This window comes from Pelecanus crispus, chromosome 7 (assembly GCF_030463565.1).
Source record: "Pelecanus crispus isolate bPelCri1 chromosome 7, bPelCri1.pri, whole genome shotgun sequence".
Lineage (NCBI taxonomy): Eukaryota > Metazoa > Chordata > Aves > Pelecaniformes > Pelecanidae > Pelecanus > Pelecanus crispus.
In genome coordinates this window covers 37,719,920-37,742,525 of record NC_134649.1, presented here as the reverse complement: position 1 = coordinate 37,742,525, position 22,606 = coordinate 37,719,920, and the positions used below count along the sequence as shown (strand labels likewise).

At 50.7% G+C, this 22,606-nt stretch overlaps 1 protein-coding gene across 1 annotated transcript; it reads right to left on the bottom strand.

Moving 5' to 3' along the window:
- Positions 1-1,605: 1,605 nt before the first annotated feature.
- Positions 1,606-10,034, bottom strand: RPN1 (ribophorin I). The gene is made up of 10 exons (XM_075713738.1): positions 9,810-10,034; positions 8,835-8,899; positions 7,000-7,306; positions 6,280-6,489; positions 5,127-5,319; positions 4,683-4,782; positions 4,275-4,413; positions 3,958-4,077; positions 3,228-3,473; positions 1,606-2,175 (listed from the first exon to the last, which is right to left on the bottom strand). Exons 1-10 carry the CDS (start codon positions 10,032-10,034, stop codon positions 1,993-1,995), a joined length of 1,788 nt encoding a protein of 595 aa, XP_075569853.1. The 3' UTR covers positions 1,606-1,992.
- Between the last annotated feature and the right edge of the window lie 12,572 nt (positions 10,035-22,606).

The window sequence follows — 22,606 nt, the reverse complement described above, 5'->3', positions numbered from 1 at the left end:
GCTGCCCGGGGAGGGTGGCAGAAGGGAGGTGCAGGGAGAGGAGCAAAGCATCTCTTCTTGCAGCAACTGTTCTATCCTTGGCCTCTGGAATTGGGGCAGCTCTCCTCGGGGACCGGAGGCCTTTTTTCCTCGGGCTGGCTGCATTCATCCAGCCTATTTATAGCTGTTGTCTCTGCTGCCGTGCCTTCCATTAACAAGCAGGATCTGAAGCTGCCCAGCAGCTGTGGGGGCTGAGGTGTGTATGCTGATCGAGCAGAACCCTGTGCGACAGGGAGGGAAAGACATAGAGACACACCATCAACCCCAGGGCTTTGATGTAACAGGCATGATCAGCTCCACTGTACCCTCGGGGGTATGGGCTGCCTGGGAAGCCAGGCAGAGGTGGGGCGTGGGGAATGAAGTGTGGCACTGCCTTTCCTCTGCCAGGGGAATGGGAAGTTAAAGATGTCTCTGGGATCATCAGTTTGATCCCTCTTTTCCCCTGGACCTGCCTGCATTGCCTCGGGTGCAACAGACAGCCCCTGTCTGGCTTTGGATGCCCCTGGCACCTCCTTGAGTACTGTGCATGTGTGTTTTGGCCCACTGGGTTAATGATGATTTATTTTAACTGTTGGTCATCCCTGCCCTGGTCAGGCAGGACTTACAGTTTCAGGGCTCCCAACAGCACCTGTGCAGGGAGCAGAGAGGCAGGGGATCTAGGCTTGCCCACCCTGCCGCAGGGTGAGGTTTGTGGGCATGGGAGGGAGCTTGCACCTGGCAGATAATGTGGTGGGTGCCTGGCCTCAGGCCTGCAGCAAAACAGTCCTGACAAACAAACTCACTTCAGAAGCTGTGTGGCCTGGGGCAAAGGGCTTTCCTATCACCTGCATCCTCTAAAAAGAGAAAAGCATTCCAGCAGAGGATAAGGACAACTTTTACCCAAGATAAGAAGCCCCTCCAAGATAAGAGGGGCAGTAAAGGGCAAGGACAGCATGTCTGTGACAGAGACCTTAGTTACGTGGGCCTGGGACAGAGGGACAGGCAGCGCGGGTGGCCTGGCAAAGGCTGGAATATGTCCAGGTACTTGCACAGGTCCACGCAGAGGCCTTGCAGGCAACACCGGGCCACGTTTGTCCTACGCCTTACACGGAGCCACACAGGAACTGTGGCACACCTCCACCCCACAGCACAGCCACTTTTGGCACTAGCATCATCAGGGGTGGCTCAGATTGTTCTGTGACAATGCAGGGACCGTTGTCACATGCAGCAGGAAAGCACGTGGCACAAAGTGAGAGGCTAGCAGGAGGGGTTGCGTTGTGGTTTTTTTCTCCCCATAAAGGGTGTAGGTGCATACATGTCCCTAGGGAACCAGGGCTTGGCTTTCTTCCTTGCCTGGTTCAGGGCCTTGCGGAGTGGCAGAGCTCTGCCTTCAAGGCCTGCAGCTGATGGAAGCTGCGAGCACTCAGGGCTGAGCTCTATTACCCAGGGAACCGCATTGCCTGTCTGTGGGCAGGATAGGGCCACCCAGCCCCTCTGCACCAGCGCCTCTGCCTCCCCCCACCCCTGCACAACACGTAAAGGCGAGGCAGTGGCAGTTTTATTTCAAAGTAGAACAAAGGTGTCTTTTATTCTTTCTGGAGATGCGACATTCAGATCTGCCATGAGTGTGTCTGTGCTCAGACTGGCTGTCTGTGTGCATTTAGACAGGGCACATCTATACAGGAAAAACCAAAAGTGGGAGACTGTTTTACAACCTGGCTGAGCCTCACCTCTGGTAAAGAAACCCTGTTACCCAGCCAAACAGCATGATGTCATGGTCCCTTGCACAGCACACGTTGCTGAGCAGACAGGCTCTATAGAAAAATCAAAAAAATAAAAAAAAGTACTTTCAGACATTTCACATCAACTTTTCCCCTAATTTTGCTGGGAAGTTTTGGCTCAAAGTGTATCTGCTCCCAGGCTTCTCATCTCCTTTCAGATCTCTCCCCTCCACCCGCTTGCTAAACCAGAGAGTTACAGTGCATCAAGGATGTTGTCGATTTTGGTGACCAGGTCCTGGCGCTTGTTGGAATGCATCTTCTCATTATCAATGTATGTGTCCTTCTTGAGCTTGCCAGCTACCAGCCGCTCAGCCTCGACTGAGGACTTCAGAACGAGCTCCTTGACTTGGCCATCAAGCTTCTGAATCTCACTTACCTTATGGGAGTAAGAAACAAAGGTAATATTAGAGACAAAAAAAAAATCCCTACAGTGAAGCTGGAATAGAAGAGATGGTAAGCTGGAGCAAAAGACGAAGTCAATGCTAAGTGGAAACATCACCAGTCTCTGAATATTGCCTCCTGAGCCGTCACCTCTCTTCGGCATCACATTATGAGGAACATCTCACAAACGGATAATTAAGCAGTGCAGGTAAAGGGGCTCTGAGGACCCAGGAGCCATAGTGGCAGGAGACAGGTGCAATGACAGTTAAAGAGTGTTTAATGATAAAATTTTTAAAGGCTTCAAGCTAAATTACAACTATGACAGCTGGAAGCTGTGTCCCTACAGTTAATGTTAATGGTGTGTCAGAAGCAGATCTGTAATGACAGAGCTACTCTTTGAGTCAGTAACAGATCAAGCAAGGTGGCTGTTGATTGAATGGACCTTAGAGACTGAAGTGTCCCTCACTTGGAGTTAAGTGGCTGTTCCAGGTAAGTGTTGAAATATAGCAGAGGGTGGAAAGGATAGTGGGTGTGTGCTCACTGTGCCATGGCTTTCAACATGGTACAGCGAAATATCCCCCAAGGAGCATCATGTTACCAAAATTCTGTCAGCACCAAATTCACACGTGCAAGAAAATAAGAGATGAGGGAGAAGATTTTGGGTTGGCTGGTGTCAGTAGTAAGGTCAGAACTGATAATGTGTTGATAGTTTCCATTTTTGCCTAAGTGTCACTGCCATGAGCTCAATGAGAAGCATCAGGATTGTGTTACAAAAACATTAATCTGTACTCATGCAGCTGTTTCAAGGGCTGTTTAAGAAACAGCACAAGCAGCTGTTTACCAGCAGCACTTACAAGGCTGCATAACCAAGATTACTTCAAATAGAATAAACTGATCTTCACACCCCATGGCAGGGATCAAGCCATTTTCAGAGGAAAAAAATAAAACCACACAGGCTGCATAAACTAAATCCCAAATTAAAACTCACCTAGAGTACTTAACAGAGCCAAGAATATGAGAGTTCAAAAAAAAATTAGAATTTCTTACTTTATCACATAAGTCAGAGCCTTCTGTCTTCAGTTTAGACTGCAGAGAGGCTATTTCATTTGTCAGGGCCTTGTGCTCTGTCTCCAAAGCCTTTTTGCCACTGTTCAGGGTGGAGATGTCCCGTGACTGCTTGTATTTATTCACTGCTTCATCAAAGTGACGGTACAGCCCAAGTCTCTTGTTCACCAGAGTAAGCACTTGCTCTGTGATGCAGGCAACCTTCATCCTTGCTTCAGCAGCTGGATCCTGCAAGAGGACAGAAGGGAAGATCAAAGCATTCGTATTTTTGACCTGCATCAAGCCATGCCTGCAGTCTGCCACAGGACTGTTACAGAAACTGCTCCCTTTGCAATTAAGTCAACTGACAGTAATCAGGCAAATGGTACAAGCACTGAGTAGGGCAAGCACCTTTCAGCACTCAGCCTAGCACAACTAATAGCTTAACAAAAAGTAAAGTTAAAACGTAGCAGGAGAATTGCAGACATCCCTGCTTCTCAGGGAGGGATTCCTTTTCATCCAGAAAGCAAAATTCAGGTTAGCCTTAGCACACCAGTTCAAACCCTGCAGGAGTATCAATACTCAGGTAGTACGAAAACAGGACTCCATTTAAGCTTCTAATAAGATATCCAGTCAGGAGGAATATTCAGCGAGAATTACTGGTATGAAAAATCTCCAACCATCAGCTGAGTAAGCCACTAAGGCACCCACAGGGCTCTTCATCATACAGCACCTTAGTGATGGAGAAATCCAGCCTCACATAGACGATCACAGTGAAGAACAAGATGTAAAAAGCTCCAACCACCAACAGAGGCTCCTGCAGCATCAAGATTTTGTTGAAGGTGTAATGAACCTAGAAGAGAAGTTCGAAACACTGAGTGACTCATTTTTACTATGGGAAAGAACTCCTCTCCTCAGGCAGCAGTGGAACTGACCATGCAGTCCAGCAAGGACGTACTTCTGGAACACAATACGGGTGTTTTGACTGTGCCGCTGAATACAGAAGAGGCACAACTGCTCAGGCAAACCATGCAGAGAGGCCACACTCACCACGATGTCTTGGATGTGCTGCTCCACCAGGTTGCTCTTGTGTGCCACAATAACTGGACGTCCAAAAGTGTCCAGATAAGTGTAGTGAAGCTCATCTGAAGCACGACTGATTTCATAGGGGCTGTCCACATGGATATTCCTGTGAATAAAGCCAGATAGTCCCATATGACTCTACAGTGTTTGAGATGATGTAACCTAGGACTTGGCTGGCCAACCATGGCCTCTAGCACCAGGCCAATTATGCAGTTTAAACAACACTCTAAAAGGAAGTAAAGCTGTGTTCCAAGGTCTCCTCCACATGCACAGTCATTGTTTTGTTTCACTGTCCTCAGGCCATTAGAGCAGGCTGGAGAATTGCCACCAACACAGCATCGTCTGCAGTAACAAGCCAGGAGTAATGACACTTACTTGGCACCTTCTGGCAGGACAATCTTGACAGTCAGCGAGTCTGTAACTTGCTCATCAAACACGTGGTCGACAAACCTCATTTTCAAGGCATACTGATCACCTAGGAGAGTGCAGACCAGAGGGTGGTTACAGTTCCTCAAAGAACAAGGGGCAACCTTGAAGCTCAGCTTCTAACAGAAGAGCAGAATTCAGACAGATACACTGTGCAGCAGGGGGCACTAGCTCACTCAAGTATATTTTAACCAGATGTCTACAAAAACCTGAAGGAAGCACAGAAAAGAAGGTGGATTTGCATATTCTAGAAATAAAAGCTAGCAACTGTTGTTGCTAAGGTGCAGCGGACTGCAGCTTTGAATTCTTTACTGTACAGCAACCACCTTTAAACAAAGAGAAGGTTTCTTATTTCTTATTATGATTCTTATTCCCTTCTCCTGTGCCACCCACCAAGATTGTAGAGGTATTCGTAGCTTGGCAGGTTATAGCCGATGATGTAATGGGTTTTCCATCCCCCAAAAAGTGGGAAGCGGGGACGGATCTCCATCTCCACGGAGTCATCCAGGACAAGGAGGTGGCTGGTGGAGATGTTTCCGATTTCATCTCTGTAATAGACGTCCTGAGCAGCAGCTGGGAGAATGGTCTGTATGGAGAGATGCACAGTCAGTGCATTGGCTAGGAGTTATTTCCAGTGAAATTGGCAAAACCAATAACAGCTGTTTAAGCATCGAGAAACTGCACTCCCATGTGAGAGATGACAAAATGGCCATTCAGTTGCACTGAGTGGTAAAATTGTGCTATTATAAGCAATCAGCCACAGAAGTGGCTGCCAGCACTAAAATCACTTGGCCTCTAAATGAATGTGCTTTCTCCAGCCCTGTTTCAAATATCCCAGACAGCAAGGGATCTCGTCATGCCCACCAGGACAGCAATTCCCTTTTCACTCCAGCCCACTGCCCTACCTCACTGAGCTTGCTGGCTTTACGCTCAGCAAAATGAGATTTCTGTTTGGCTGCACCACCTCAGAGAATTACAACAATCAATCCTGGATGCTTCAAGCAGCGAGAAAGGTTTTGGTTCAGATGAAAACACTTTTCACATCTGGCTAGCAGAGCCACAGCTCTAACTCTTGTTGAGTGCTTTGTGAGCAAGGAAGGAATGAGTGAGTTTCCAAATAGCATTCAACATGATGAGAATGGCAGAGAAGGCAACTCTGAAAATAAGAGGTTGGGGACAGAATGAATGGCCCTTGCACAGCGGAAAACGGAAAGCAGAGCTGTCAGCACAGGGATTATGAGTTTTATAGGGTCCCTGAGATTGGAGGGGTGGAAGTGTGGAAAAACAGTGCATACCCTGGTATATGCAGTTTGTTTGGCCAACAGTTGCAATAAAGTGTATAACCTCCTAATTCTACCTCCAAAAGCTATTTCCATCTAGCATAAGCCTTCTCTGAAAATAGACCAGAGCTTTAATATTCCCTTATTGCTTGGGTATGGTTACCAAAGAAAAGGAAAAGTACAGCTGCACCTTTTTCCCCTCTAGGGATGTAAGAAAGGGGGAAGCCACGGTAAAAAAAAAAAAAAAAAAACCACAAAATCTCAACCTTAAAAGACTTGACAGAAGAGATTCCACTGTCTGGTTGCCTCTGGTAGTCATATCTGGAGAATGGCCCTTTCAGCACTGCTCCTGTGTGCTTTAAATCAACCGTCTCTTCAACCGCAATGTTCCCCCAGTGAGACACCTCGATGACTCGGGTCATACTGGTGATGGTCAGGAATGGACTGTTATTTTCATAGTGCACCTTCAGAGTGTCCTGACAAAGGAATAAACTATTAGACCCGAAGTAAGGAGCAACCTCTCCTCACAATTATCTGTCTCCATGTCCCACAGAGAAATCTCCTTGACAGACTCTGCAGAGAAGTGAAGCTGACTGCACGGGAAGGTTTGAGCTACCCCAGCCCGGTTCACAGGGTACTGGATACCTGGGGTGTACTCATAGGTCACATCCCACATGTCTGGCTGGGTTATAACGGCGAGGGAGCTAGAGATGCAGTCTTCCCCACTGCAAATACACCCCTGCCAGAACCATGTACAAACTGGCTTGGTTTGTTCTGTGGACACCAAGCAGCAGTCAGCAATCACATCTGTACTAGGAGCACCTTGTTGGAGCATGTGTTCCTATCCTGCATGCAGGCTGCCTCAGGCTTGACCTGCGATTCTTATACAAAAGCCTCTGCTTCCTACTCTCCAGCCTCTGAGACGCAGCTGCCACGTTTGCAAGATGCTCTCTGCAGAGCCACAACCTCTTTGCACAGACATTTACCTGGCTGTATGGAGGAATGTCCTTGAAGGGGCCATATTCAATCATGTCTTCAGTGCGGGAAGGGTTGCCCAGCTTGGTGTAACTCTCCACATTCCTAGAGGCCAGTTTGACCCGGGTTGTTTGGGTCTTGGTGAAGTATGGTGAGTAGAAATAGTGATTTCCTTCAAAGACCACAAACTGCTTCTCGCTTTGGGTGATGTGGGTGGGGTAGGGCTGCAGGACATGCGTGAAAACCATTTCAACAGATACACGGACCTTGGCTCCTGGTGCCAAAGGAGACGGCAGCTTCACAGAGAAGAATTTTCCACTGGAAGGAAGAAAAACAGGTAAGTCATACAAGATCTCCACTGACAGAGCAATCAGATCCACCCCTGCAACATCCCCTGTGGATGGGAGCCCATGTATCACATACATCATATCTGATTGGGGCCAATATTTTATTGGCTCCTCCAAGGCGTACAGATGTCCTGTCCCAGAGGGTGTGCTTACTCTTGACAGGGGAAGCAGGACAGGAGGCAGCACAGGGTGAACTGTGTCCAGGCACAACTACAGTCTTTGCATCACAAAAACACCTGGCTCCCATTTTGGAAGGGGAATGGTGATGCACTCCCCTTCCTAGTTCTGCATTTACAAAGCATTCTTCAGCAGGGGTTTTTCCATTCTTCTCCAGATGACAAGAATGAGGAATCAGAGGAAGCATGTGCAAATGTCCAGAAGACAAATCACAAAAAGCACCTGTTCCCACAAAGTCTGTTCATTCTCAGCTTTTTGCCCACAGGATCTGAAACTAAGGAACGGCCAGAAAATGAGCATGGTTTTGGACTGAGGTTCCACAGAAAGGATCGAGATTTCACCAAACCTGTAAGGATGCACCAGATGGACCAAGGTGATGACAGAAGCAAATGGACTTCAAGTCATGCCTGGTGGCCCAAGAGCAGGATCACAAGGCCTCCAGATATGTCGGAAACTATGGTCTACCTTGGCAACTTAACCGCACAGCTACTGTCCTCTCGAAACCCAGCAGCACTGTGCTTCTGACCCATTTTACAAGCACCTTTTACTTCTCAGCTCTCATGGCTCAGAAATCACCTGCCTGCCCAGTCTTGCAGTGTATGCAACAATATCCCAAGCTTGGCAGGGCAGAGCCTTGGACAAAAGACAGCATCCTCTCTCCCTGCAGCAGGCAACAGCCCATGCTGGGCCACAGTACCCAGCGCACTATGGTACTCCCCACATCACAGACTAAGCGGTGCTCTGGGGACACAGCCAAAGAGCACTTACGGTCTCTCTGTAATCAGCACTGCCAATCATTTCAGACCTCAATGGGGAGCAATGGGTAAGAGCATGACCATAGCTATAATGCTTCTCTTACCTGACATCCCTTAATAAAGGAACAGGGCATTACTTAAGGCACTGAGTACAAGATACTAAGCACGGCTGAGTTGCATTTAAGAGAGAGATTGTCTCCCTTCAAGGGCTCTCCCCTCACTAGCAGCTGTGAGAAACACGTATGGGCTGCTTGTGCTGCGCTCAGTGCAGAGATCTAAAACCACATGTGCTATCTCCCAAGGAAAGAGCATCTGAAGGAGGGAAACGACTTCTACTGGGGCCCCTTGGACTGCAGGAATTGGGTTTGGCTGCTTCCATGAATGGTGCTCCCTGGCTCTGTAGCACCCCAGGATGCAAGCTGAACACAGAGTGGATCTTTTCAGGAACAAAAGACTCTAGGATTTATAGGTATGCGGGACTGGGGCAGTACTTCTGCTCCACCATGAGGATGATGGTGGAATCCCCATGCACAATTCTAGGTACTGACCTTAGATGGTGACACTCACCTTTTGCCCTTAACTTTAGTCTCTCTTACTTCCAAGGTGTTCTCCTCTTCTTCCTCACCCTTTACCTGTTCCAAAACAACAGACTGATCAGCATGCTGCTGTTTAAAAGACTTAACGTGGGCAGGGCAAACACCATACAGTCCCTATCCACTTTTTAGAGGAATGCCCCCCAGAAAGTACAAGCTGATAGACAGCTACTTTAAAAAAAAAAAAAGAAGCCCTTTTATAATGTTTTTCATTAATACAAATAACAGCGTGGTCAGCATGCAAGAACAGATACTGGAGATCTCTGATAAACCTCTCAAGCTCCCCTCAGCCTGGTTCCCAAGCCAGCAGTCACAGTAACTTGTGCAAATGAGAATCTCTGTCAACTGCTTTTGTGATTTCTCTTCTATGTTTTCTACAGTGGCTGGGGGGCGAGCAGGCCACGGGAATCTGACTTGGCCACCAAGCAAAAAGGAGATCAGTGCAAATACTCCTGGGATTAGAAGAGCCCTCTTGCAGGTACGTCCGGTGGGGTAGGAGGCTGGACACCCCCCCCCCCCCCCCCGCACTTGCTGGGGATGCAAGCGCCGCTTGCAACCCGAGGGGCTGCGGCTGCTCTCGTTACGGCAGTAACGGCGGTAATTAGCGTCTCTCTCGACTCCCTCATCGCTTCCCAGGCCTCACTACCTCAGCCATGCACCCCTCTTTGTTCCGTATAACGACAGAAACCCTTCGCTTCATCACCTACAAGGCAGCGGGAGCACTGCAGGAGCAGAGGCAGGGAGCCTCTCGCCCGCCGCCACGCCGGCTGCCGGCGGAGCCCGCGCGGAGGGCAACAGGCGGCAGCGCCGGCGGGCGGAGCGGGGAGCGCGGCGCTGTGCCTACGTGTCCCCGCGGGCGGCGGGGCCCGGGCAGCGCCCGAGGCCGTGCCGCGGCCCCCCCCGAGGTGCGGGGCGCCGGCCCCCGCTGCCCCTCGCGGCCCGTGCTCACCTGCACGCCCAGGTAGGCCAGGCGGGGCTCCAGGCCGGGCTCCAGCGCCAGCAGGAAGGCGGAGGCGGCCGTGCCGCCCGCCGCGTTGGCCAGGCTGAGCTCGGCCGAGACCTTGGCCAGGTGAGTGCTGAGGTCCACGGAGCGCCGCACCTCCTCCAGCAGCAGGTCGGCGGCGGCCCCGGCGGCCGCCAGGCAGAGGAGCAGGCGGCACAGCAGCCCCGCCATGGCCGACACACCGCACGGGGAGGTCACAAGATGGCGGCGCCCGCGCTGTACGGGGAGGGCACAAGATGGCGGCGCCCAGCGGGGGAGGAGGCTCGCGATGGCGGCGCCCAGCGGCGCTGGAGGCCCCCGTCGCGGTAGGGCGGTCGCGCGAATGCCTGAGGAGAAAGGCCGAGCTGTAGGCAGGGCGGGCCGGGCTCCTCCAGAGCCCCGGGGCTGGTGGTGACCTTCCCTCCGCCGGTGCTGCCGCCTTCCCTTCTCCGCCTCTTTGCGGCGCCCAGGTCTGTGCGGAAAGCCCAGGGGTTCCCGCGGTGCGGTGGGGCCCGCGCCCCTGCCGAGCTCCCAGGCCTGGGCAGGCCTCGGGGCCGGCCGAGCGCCAGAGGGGCGGTAGCCGCTCGCGCGGCTCTGCTGTGGAAAACCACTGCGGGGCCTGAAAAGGCGCAAAAAGCAATTATAACAAATAACCCGGGACGCTCAGGGCATCCACGTGCTTTAAAGTCTCCTCTCCAGCCGCTGCACAAAGCAGCTCTGGTTTTCTTCTCCTTTTTTAGGCAAAGCTGGCTCTCGGCAGGGCTCTGACAGTGGTGGCTTCGAGTGGCCAAAAGTGTAAAGCCTGACGGTAGTGTTCGGCGTGGGATGGCACCAGAGAAGGGCAGTCAGCACAGGCGCCACTGGGATTTAGCACCAGAGATGGAGTTACAGTGCTTTTGATGACCCTGCTGAATAAATGAGGCACAAATCGGGATAGTTTGTCTTGCTGGCATGAGGGCTGCTGTTGCTTTGTAAGGCAAGGCTTTACACAAATAGATTTTAAGCTGAATCCAAATCTTCTGCTAAAAACCACTGATAATTGACAGCTAAATGATGCCAGAGTAGAAGTGCTGCAGGCAGCCGAGGCATGGTAGTAACCAGCCCTGAACTAACTTAGGCAAAGAGAGCTGGAGAAAGGAGAATGTTAGTGGTTTAACACATGACTGAGGAAGAAGTGATTGACACTTTATTCCCAAACATCTAGAGCAGATAAAAGCGAGGAACGGATGTTGTCTGCCATGATTGCCGGAGCAGGGCTTTCGCCTGTGAGCCCTGTGGGACAACAGGCTTGCCATGTTTGCATAATGTGATCCAGGACTCGACCTTTCTTTAAGATCTTAATATGAGTCACGGAGATAATTCTTTGAATTGGCCTGAGATTGCCAAGTATCAGAAGGGGATTTCCTAAATGTTGTGAGTTTGGATCTGGAGTCAAATAGCCCCTTGGCAAAGGCTAAATAAAATGGGATGTCTCCTGGTGTGCTATCTTCAAAACAGCATCACCTCTTAACTGGCCTTCCCTTTCTTCCCTCGCCACCCCCCCCAATCCCTCCCTATCAAGGAAATTTTCTTGGCAAATTACTTCAGTTTCCCTTTGATTTATTTAGGCACCAGACCTGTGAATTTGGCAGCCGGCCCTGCTAGCATATCCTAGCGCAAGCAGGTAGTTTTGTCACCATGTTTTGGGTGACAGCGGGGCTATCTTCCAGCAGCACAGCAGGAGATGGTCGCAGGGATGGGTGTTCAGCTCCTCAGCCTCGTGCTTCCAGCTAGGGAAATGTTCCCGGTCCCTCTGCTCTCCAGAAAAAGCATGTTTATCTTGGCCTCTTCTCCAAAGAGCCAGGCTTTGGGGCCCCGGAACTGGGTAGGCAGGTTCAGGGAGAAACAACCGCAAAACATGGAGGGTTCAGCGAAACAGCCGGCTCTAATTTAAGGCTGGCCAGCGGTGCTGCATCTGGGGACTCCCTCCAGTCGTCCGGGTTGGTTTTGCTGTGGAAAGTTCTTCTGCTAGGAGTGGCTGCCACTGTCCTTCCTTCAACCCCAGCCTCTGTGTCACAGGGAATAAATGAACTCCAGGCTGCATCTTTAATAACACGTGCAGCTCCAGCCTTTATTTCCCCTCTCTCCCTCAGGGCAATTTCTCCTGGCAAAGGGAGGGAGAGAAAGAAATGCACATTCTCCTTGTGTCTGGAGATAATTGGGCTTCAGTCGTTACATCGCAGGCCAAAGGTTGCTCTCTGATGGGTTCAGCCCAGAGCCTGGATCTGAGCTTGCTGGCAAATGCAAAAGTTTCAACATCTGACCCATCCCAGACCCTGGCGAGCTCTGAATCAGGCTGTTATATGCTAACCCCGTGTTCGGATCCATTTCTCATTGCAATAATTGAGTCATGCCGAGCTTGTGTGGCGTCTGTTCCAAGACTTCAGCCCTACCACGTAGGTTAAATTTATCTTTGGGTTGAAAAGCTGCTGCCTTTAGGCTTGCTTCAGGGATGAGTTTGGTTCTGCAGGCCCCTCTCACTGCTGCCCCGCAGGTTGTGTAGACCTTGCAGTTTGCACTGAGCAGTGCCAGGCTGTTGTTCCTTCGTGCATGGCTTCAGTTAACAGCTGGCAGCGGGCCCCTGGCTGGGTGCGCTGGTTGTGGTGGCTGGGGTAGCTCGCGGGTAGCTTGCAGGCCGTGTTCGAGCAGGGAGAGGCTGCTTTTGCAGGCGAGGAGCGCTGCAGGGCCTGCTGCCTCCTAATTGTCCCAGGCTGTGGTGCCTGCGTGCGGATCCAGCCACCCAGGGCCGGTGCCAAGCAGCAGCATGAGCCAGGAATCCAGAGCTGCTTATTTTTCTCTCTTTATGTTTGGTTGTTTTTTTTTTTTTTTAATTCTCCCATTGCGAGGAATGTCCCCCTCTAGCAGTAACACCCCAGAGAGCTGCGGGTCAGGAAGCAGCATGAGAGAGGTTACCAGACCCCTCTGCCATCCAGGCGCTGGCGTAATGCCCCAGCTCCGGGTGATGTGCTGGGGAGAGAGCATGTCACCCTCAGGGACACCAAGCAGTGGGAGGGGAACAGCCGTGATAGAGCCAGTGCCAGCCCAGCTGTCTGCCAGGACTGAGGGACGAGAGCAGACTAATAAATGCCTCTGGCAGGATAAGCCATGGACAGAACTGCACCCCAGGAAAAACCCTATGCTCTTCTGTTTTTACAGGGCTGATGCCAAACTCAGAGCTGTGTCATCTGTCAGAGCAATTTGTTCTCAAAGGAAGAAAGGAGAAGAAGTTGTTTTCCTGAAGGAGCGGGTTGGCTGTGACCACAGGAGTACACTGAAGCCTGTAGCAGCAGGGAACAGGATTTATCCTGGTGTGATCCTCATACCAGCGGGGAGCTTGCACCAGGAATATGCAGAGACCATGATACAATGTGTTGCTTTCTGAGGAGCCCAGCTTAAGGGCAGGAGATACTAAACAGGGCTGTGCATGTGAAGCAGAAGTCATCCTGGCAACACCTTAGCTTGGAGATTTTAACACAAACCTAACAGTGATCCTGAAAAGAACACTGGCACGTGGCTATCATGATGACCAAGAAAAAACTTCAGAATTTATTGGTGTTTCACTGTTTAATCCTGTCCGTTTAAAATCTAGGCAGCCTTCTGGCTGCTAGTGGGAGGCAGAGGGCACTTCTCGCTCTGTATTCGATCCTGAGCAAGGTTTTGCAGTTCCCAGCCACGAGAGTGCAGGTACGATCTGGCTGAGTGATGGCAGTTTACTTAGCCTCGCTAAGGTCCTCAAAAACCAGCTGGGGGGAAAAAGAAAAAAGTCTTCCAGTTTCATTATTTTTACAACCTCATTTTTCAGCTAGTCAGCACAATTCACGCTGAGCCTCTGCCAAGCAAAACACACTGTGATTCTTGCTTGGGGCTCGCCTGTGATTTCCATGGGAGTGGTGGGCCTGGAGGGGGGCTGGTTGGGGCTCAGCTCCTGCGTTTTGTTCGGCTGCCCTGGAAACGTGTCCTGCCTTTGCATAGAGACAGTGCTGACGGGGCACTGTCTGCTCAGGGGCTGTTCCTGTGGGTTTTTTTCAAGTTACTTCAGGAATCTGCAGTAGCCCCCCTTACAATGTTCACCTTTCTTTAAAATAATTTCTTCCTGGGTTTAAAAGAAATCTGTTTTCCTTCCCACATTAGACCATGAGACTCAGAAAGACTAATGGAGAAAACTGTGTGCGCACAGAAAGTGGAAAACCCAATTATACGAAGCATCGGGAAGCACACAGGAAAACCTGCCAGAGGCAAACGGGAGAGTGTCTGTGAGTCTTGTCAGGGGGTGAGACCAATACATTACAGGTATTGTTGCAATAGCGAGGAACACATTGCAGCAAGGATGATACTTTATCAGTATAAAAAGTACTTTTAATTCTGTTTTTAAAGCTTACTAGAAATGTAACTGAAATAGCCATAGACAGGCACTGGTGGGCTAATAATAGAAGAAATCTGCTACCTGTGTGCAGTTAAAACACAGAGCCTGAGCAAGGAACAGGTATGTTGCCCACTCAAGGAGACCTGCTTTGGCTTGGGTAGGCCTGGATTTTGTTGCAGGATCACAGCATGTTTTGGATAGAGGGAACTGTATCAGAAAATTAGGGTGTGATCAGGGCTGCTATTCAAGTGCTTCCCAGTGCAGACAGGACCTGGGTACAACATCCACTTTGAACCAGCCCTAAGGTGGCCTGGCCATATCACACCGCAGCTTGAAAATGCCTTTGGCAGATTGGTGTCTGCAAAGCCAGAGGAGGCATAAGGAGGACGGGGTGCAAATCTTGGTTTGAAAAGGCAAATGCTGCCTTGTACAGAGAACCAGGAGGGCAGGGCAGCTGCTGTCCTTCCACACTCCAGAGGAGGAGGCTGGGGATCCTAGCCACGGGCAGAGAGGGGAAATGCTGGCTGCTGGGGCAGCAGCTGAATTACACCCTTGTGCTGCAGATGGGCTGTGGTCAGTTCCTGCTGCCAGGGCCTGGCACAGGATCACACCTCTGCCAGCTGCTCATTTGCCCCAGGGCTGCAACCTCCCAGGGCAGGCAGCGGAGGCAACAGCATCTATTTTCCTTTGGCAGAAAACCACGGTGACAAATGCCATCAAAGAGCATCCAGTGGAAACCTGCATGCTCCAAGATAGGAGCACCCATTTGGCTGGCGCCAAGCTCCCTGATGTGGGCAAGGTGCGCTGGGGTCCTGGCTGGTGTCTGCAGGCAGTGGTGCTGGAACGGAGGGGCCCTGCAACTGCGGTGCCCCCTCTGCCCCGCCTGGACTGGGAGATGGAGCTCGTTCCTAGCTGTGTGAGGTGGCAAAAAGCCTTGCCTGGCCCCAGCTTGCCGTGCCCCCCACCCCGCAGTGCCCCCCACCCCGCAGTGCCTTGCAGCGTCCCCCACTCGCTCCCGCCGCCGCCGCCGCCAGGGGGCGCCCAGGCGCCCCGCAGCCGGGCAGCGCCGAGGGGGCGGTGCCGGCGCTGGCGCGGTAGCGTAGCGCCGCCCCTTGGCGAATAGCGTGCGTTACGCGGGTGGCGCAGGGGCCGCGCGCCGCTCGGGGGGGCAATGGCCCGGCGGGGGGGAAAGCCCTGCCCGGGGGCGAGCGGGCTGCCGCTGCTGGCTTAACCGCCCCAGTCGCTGCAGCCCTCACATAAGTAATAACAGTTAATGAAGGGGAGGGCCCAGTTCCCTCCCCGCAGGCTCCTGGCAGGAACCCCCGATGAGGTTGCATCCCTGGCTGTTTGTGATGGGCAAAAGTCACCCAAATCTGGGGGGGTAACAGAGCACCCTACGGGGATCCACTGCAGGAATCAGCAGGCTTCACTGCAACATCTCAGTGTCATCGCCGTCCTGTCAGTCTGCCAGGCTCTGGGGTGTTCAGTGCATCTCCTGGGGTTGCTGCAAGAGGTGGTGTTGGTCCCTGGGGTGAAGGACAGGGAGAGGTGGCACGCGACTCCCCCAGGTGAAAGAAAGGCTGTGCAGTAATGCAGTGCCATGGGACCGTGCTGTGATTTAGTGCCCAGTCTCTCAGATAAGTGGTAATGTATTTTTCCTTCTGACCCTTTAAGGTCCTGCAAATGTGGTGCCAGGACCCACCTCAGAACTGTACAGTCCCAGGGCCACGATCCTGTCCTGTGTCACTGAAGGCCAGCAAGGAATCATCACTGGCCACTCTCTATACAATAACTGAGTTTCCATCTTTGCATGGAATCCTCTTTGCATGCATCCTCTTTCTCAGCTTGTTTTTGGAAAGGAAATGCTTGCCGGTGTATTTACCTTGGAAGCCCGTTGTTCATGTAGCGTTTAAACCTGGATTTTAAAGCCTCAATTTCACAGGATCTGCCACAGACAGTGGGAAGTTGAGGATCCCGCTAAGAGCAGCAAGAGGGGGTCATTTGCAGATTGGCAGCTCTTGCTGTGCCTTCTGCTTCCTCCAGGAGCCTTGTGTTTGTGCTGTGCTTGCTGTGAGATAATGCAGATTTCTCACCAGGTTGCTAAATTTTGGAATCCGCGGGCGGGGACTTCCTTGGATGGTGCTCTGCAAAGTACCAGCTGGGATTTACATTTCTCCTGCAAAGGCAGGCCCTGTGCCCCTGCCGGGCTCAGTCAAAACCTCTGACCCAAGCCTGGCTGTTCATGGACCTCGGGCCTTCGTGTATGTGGAGGTCCACAGTGTCCCCTTCCCCAGAGGCAATCCCATCATGCCCTGCCAGATGGCTGGTGGTGATTCCTTCCCACCGCAGGCTGTTTGATGTGTGACCCAAAAAGAGAGAGCATTAACCCTTTGTGAACAGCATTGGTCTGCAGCAGTGAATGCACTCACTCTTTCCTGGTAAGAAAAACACTGATGATCCAGGAAAAAAAGAAACTTGAGGATAAAAAAATCATTCTTTTTTATTAATTTCTTTACTGGTGGGTCTCAGGCTCCTCGCACACAGGTCTCCTACCTGCCTGCTAAGAAATGCCCAATACGGTGTTTGCATTGTTTTTCCCCTGCGTCGCAGGTATTGCTCAGTGAACTGATCCACTCCAACAGAAAGGATGGCAGGCAGTGGAGCATGTAGCCCCACACAGATCACCCAGAAAGCCGGCTAAAAGGCAGCCTTAGCCTCTGTACACTTAGCCTTAGCCTTAGTACACTCCAGCAGGCTAGCCCTGGCTCTGATGTTGGGGTGGCCCTGCTGTCTGAAGCAATTTGGCAGGGGGCAGGAGTGCAGATGGGGCAGAGCAGATGTTCCTCAGGCTGGTGTTGTGCTGGTGTAGGTGGGATAATGCATCTTTTGTAGCCTGATTACTCTCAGGCTGGCTGAGGACTTCACTGAAGGAGACAAAGACAGAGAGATCATGTTCATCTAAACAAAGTAAGAGGTGCTGATTTCTATTTGCCAGAAATTCAGGCAGGGATATGGAGCCAGCCCTGAGCGCTAGAACTGAGTAATTGAAGCTTTAACACCCACCTATAACCATTTCAGTTTTAGGCGATTGTGCTTTGCGGGGCATACCTTCAATTTGGTGGCTCAGGGATTTGCAAACAGTGAGTCATAACTCCCTGGGGTCAAAAATGCAGCTGCTGAGGCAGCAGGCATTGAAAAGTGTTGTCCAAGATAAAGCAAAGCAAACCTCACTGCCCACACACCCTTATCCTTCAAGGCTGAGTATCTTTGTCACCCTCTGCAAAAACATGCACTCAAAATTATATAGGTTCTCATGGTTGCCATTGATACGGAATTTACTTCTCCTTTTAGAGCAGACAAGAGGGGATTGTGAAAATCTGTGACTTGAAAGAACTGAGGCAGATAGATCTGAAGCTAATATGCAGCACCCCGTGCTTGCAGAGAGGTGGCTGGTGTTTGAGGCAACTGTGCTGTGGGATGTGTCTGTGTCCTTCCCAGGGAGGGTCCCAGAAGAGCTCCCTGGGCCTCTGCAGACAACCCCTTCACATCCAGGATGGACCCGCAGATCCTGGAGAGCATGCATGCAGCCAGTTTGGTTCCGACCCACAGAGCGCTGCCTTTGGGACACCTCTTGGCACTGACTCACAGTTAAGGAAGAAGCAACATGCGAGTCACCTGTCCCATAAAGTGTCCCGCTCACAGTGGTCACATGGCACCGAGCTCCTGTCCCATGACACATTCTGGGTACAACAACAGCATGACATGGCCACCTTTGCCACAAAGCCACCTGGTTGCAGAGCTCACGTGGCTGGTCCACCCCATCACACAACACTCCGTGCAGAGAGGAGCGGTGGCATGCAACCTGTGGGGCCCCCAGTGCATTCCAGGCACTGCCAGGCATCAGCCTGTCCTGCCTGGCCCCATGGCTTCAAACCCACTAGCGTCATGAGCTGGGAGGTCTCAGGGACACCAGATCTTCACTGTGAAGGCTCAGAGCTTGGCAAGTAACAGCTTGCAGAACCTCCTGCTTTGGTAACATGCTGCTCTAACAAAACCTTGATTCTTGAGGAAAGGCCAGTTCTGCAAAGGCCTGTGTAGTTCTGTGCTGGCTGTGTGCACCTCTCTCTGAACCTGTTTTTATGCCATTCCTATCGTTTAAAAAACCTTTCAGAAATGTCCGTGTTTAGAGGGACCCAGATCTGACAAAGTAACTGACTCACTCTGGCTTCAGGGAAGTTACTTCACTACCTGGATCATCTTCTCCACTTGAGTACTCAGAACAATCATATGAAATTACCCGGCATACCTCCAATGCAGCTGTAAAAAATTAATTAGCTGGTATTTAGCACCGGCTGTAAAAGTGGGAAGGTGTTGGTGTTGCTGGAGAACCTCTATAGCTGGGGAGTCCAGCTGGGAGTCCTGCAGGGGACTCAGGTGATGGTCACGATTTGTGTGACAGCCTCCTGGGATTACGGTCATAAATAGGATGTAGATGCCTCTCTGCCCCCGAGCCCAAAGTCTGGACCATCAAAACACCCCTTTGCCCTGTGACACTTGAACTTTCCATGGGCTTTGGCTTCCACCAGTCCAGGATCCAGGTAACTACGGTGGTGCCAAATCGGTAAGCACAAAGCTATATGGTGCCCATCTTACACCATGGCCCAGCAGCATGTGGTTGTTTCTCCCTGCCTGTCTTGCCAGGGCCAGCGTAGGCACTTGTCTAAGGGGATGTCCCCTGTGCTCAGCATGTTGTCCATAGCCTCTGTAGGAGGCTGACTCAAAGGCAGAGCAAGGGAGAGATTTGGACCTTCACATACAGGGAGTGAGCTGGCATCTAAGAGAAGCTGCCAGCATTGCCGCCTCTCAGTATCAAAGGGATCACAACTCTGCAGTGGTTTTGTGGCTCTTGCTATTGAGCACGGAGAAGCTGTCGAACAAGTCAAAAGCCATTTCTTTTATGTGCGCGTCTCCCATGTCTGGTGTGAGGGGATGTGGCAGAATCAGGCTTTGCAGCACTGCAGGTCAGCCCCCACCCACTGTGTGGGGCTCAGGCTTCAATGGCTACATTTAGACCCTTTATCAGTGCTTTGGCTCTTTAAGATGTTCAACCTCCAGCAGTTGCATTTTATCAGTGAGTACAGATGCTGGTAATCCCTTGCGCTGTATGCAATGTCCTCTGCACCTCAGCAGAAGCTCGGATTGGAGATCTGCCATGAGATAACGTGATTGCAGTTGCTTCCTATGGTTGGTATCTGGTGATCAAGTCTTGTCCAGAGCTAGCTTTTTGCTTTCATGTGTTGCTACTGTATGACTTGGAAATCAACTGAAGATTGCAAAGGTGAAAGCATTAGTAGATTACCAGAGCGGTGTTTGTACTGCAGGCAAGGATTAGAGGGCAGGGAAAAGACTATGGCTGTACTCTTGCCAGTGAAAACACATACGTGGTCATGCAATAGCAGATTTCTAATAAACAAAATGCCAGCAGAAGCAGGGTGAATCTGCTTTAAATAAGGTAACTCAAAGGGTGACAAGGCTTGAAGTGCAAAAGCAAGATATTGTGTGTTTACTGCATTTTAGTTCCCCTTTTTTATTTTAGTAAGTTAGATCACGAAATGACTATAATTTGAGGAAGCTGGTCTGGAAAGCCAAGGTAACAAGATGAAAGCATTGCATAGCTTGTTGAGAGAGGACAGCTTTACGTAGGGATCTCCGGACAGTCAGTTTTCACTGAGCAGCACAGCCACTGTGGGCTGGTGCTTCATCCTTCTGGGCACAGAGACAAAGAAGGGTCCCAGGGCTGTGTCCAGCGATGAAGAGGAGGGACTGCAGGACTCTGAAGAGCTGAGATATGCTGGATAAGTATCAGAGAAATGAGCAGGCTCTCCCCAAGCTTTTAATATCACAGATGGACAGAGGTGGAGTAGCTGTGCATGCATGGGAAGAAGGTGAATGCATTAGGCACTGTGGGGAACATCAGACATTCACAGCTAATGTCGAGGATTTGTAGGTACTACAGCTAAGCCAGCGTGCTCCCTGGACCTCTCTGCATGCCTTTCCAAAATCAGCAACCAGCAGGTGTTTTGTATCCCTGCCATCTCTGTTCACTGTGCCATTTTATGGACTAAGAAGAGAAAGGGGGGGTCTCTTTTGGCCCAAGGACAAAAGCAAAGAGATGGTGTATGACATACCATGTTTTATTGTCTCTAATTGGATAAGAAATATTAGTAAATAGAGGTTAGATGTTACAAGGGGAAGAAAATCAAAGCTGGAGACGTTCTTACTTCCTGGTTTAGAGGGATGAGTGCATGAAATAGGTTAACGTTTCTAGCCAGGTAAATGTCGTTAAGACCTGTCACTACAACCTTAGGGATCTGTTCACCTGTGTGAAGGTCTCTTAAAGGCAGAGAATGGATTTCTTCAGAGCAATGTCAGTAATTGGGAACGAATGGCATAGGGTTTCAAATGGATCCATTTTTATGGGTTTTCATTGGGTTTTGATATTATCAAATAACTGGTGGTCAGATGAGGAATACAGTTTTCTTCACAGGCTACTGAAACTAAGTGTGTTGGGCTGCTCACTGCACCATGCTGTGGTTTCTTCATGTGTTTATTCTGTTGGTGAGGTGTGCATGTGTATGTCTGTATGGCCAGGCAAAATGCAAGAGCCACCACTCAGTAGTTCCATTTGCCACTTTCTTAGCACTGTCTTTCTACTTTCATTCTGCCACTGTGAATGTAGCTCTCATCAGTGCCAAAAGCCAGGCATCCAGCCTGGATAGCAAGGACCTCTCTGCTGGCATTGGTCCTCCCAAGTGCCAGGATTTGTATGTTCTTCAAGGCAGGCAGGATCTTGCCTCATCAGTCTGAGAAAATGCTGCATTCCCACAGAGGATCAGAAACTCATCGTGAACACCTGTTGCATGACACAGCTGTTGGTCATGCCAAGAAAGCTAGCAAGTGACACGGGAACTTGGTGTGAGGTTATCCTCTGTGTAACAAAGGTATGTGATAGATGATTTAATTGGTTTAGTGGTGGACTTGGTAGTGTTAGGTTAATGGTTGGACTGGATGATCTTAAAGGTCTTTTCCAACCTAAATGATTCTATTATTCTATGATGCCAGTATCGCTCTGCGGTAGAGGCGGAAGGAGGAAATTTCACCCGCAGTTTTTGATTGCTTTTCATATTGTGCAAAAAGAAAGGAAAAAAGGAAACTTTTAGGAAAAGAGAGCTGAGGAACACTCTGTAACTCACCATTAATGTCTGTCGTAACAGCCCAGCATGTGGGTCTCATGTTAAAGGGAATGGACTGGGGCGAGCAAGTGCTCTGCTCCACCAGCTGCCGATGTGCCTAGGGCCCACAGTCCTGGGACTGACCTGAGAGGAAACTTCCCTCCCCATGCAAAGAAATCATGTGTGTTTGGGAGGCTTTTCTCCATCATTTCACTAATCAAAGCTTTTCCTCGTTTGTCCAGTCTGGGTTTTAACTGGTACCCAGTTCTTCTACAGCTCTTTGCATCTAATGGGGCACCTTAAAAGCACTAATACACTAGATGTCACAGGCTCTCCTCTCTTGTGAGATGGATTGGTAGCAGTGATACAGTCCTGCAGATAGAGAAATGAAGATACAAAACTGGTAACGAACTTTCTGGCATCGTATGAGGAGACCCCAGCAGCCCTGGCTCCCATTCACCTTCTCTTAGTCTGCATTTCCACAACTTAAACCAGCCCAAGGACCGGTGGCCGTGTCCTGCCTCACCCACCCCTTCCCTTGCATGAGGTGCACCCTGCATGAAGCCAGTTCAGTGCACTAAGCTGGCAGAAAATGTATCCATGCTGCTTTTGTTGTGCATTATCAGCAGATGTAGTGCTGTGACTCAGGGCAGGGTCAGTTGAGAGCTGGCACTGGTGTACGGGAGGGGGAGCGTGGTTCCCGCTGCAGGCAGCACACAGGCTTCTCTGGGCAACAGAGACACTGAATTGGGCTCAGGCCCCTACGCTAATGTTGTCTGACTTTTTCTAAAGTAGGACACCCCGTGTGTTCTGTGACAGATACTCCTCAGAAAGGATTCAGGCCAGGCCCAACAGATAACGACGACTTTAACAGCAGATTTGCCATGCTGTGCTACCATTACTCTACTGGTCTCAAACTGCTTTGCAAGCATTAATGAATCAAACCTTGCAGCGTCTTTCCAAGGTGAGCGTTCCCGTTTCCAGGTGACACACAGGGAAACTGTGTTACCCTACAGAGGAGGCAAGCAATTTGCCTAATGATGTGTGGCAGATTAGTCTCAGGACAGAAGGAAGAGCAAAGGTCTTCTGACTGCCAATTCTGCGATCTCTCTGCCAATCAGTCACTATCT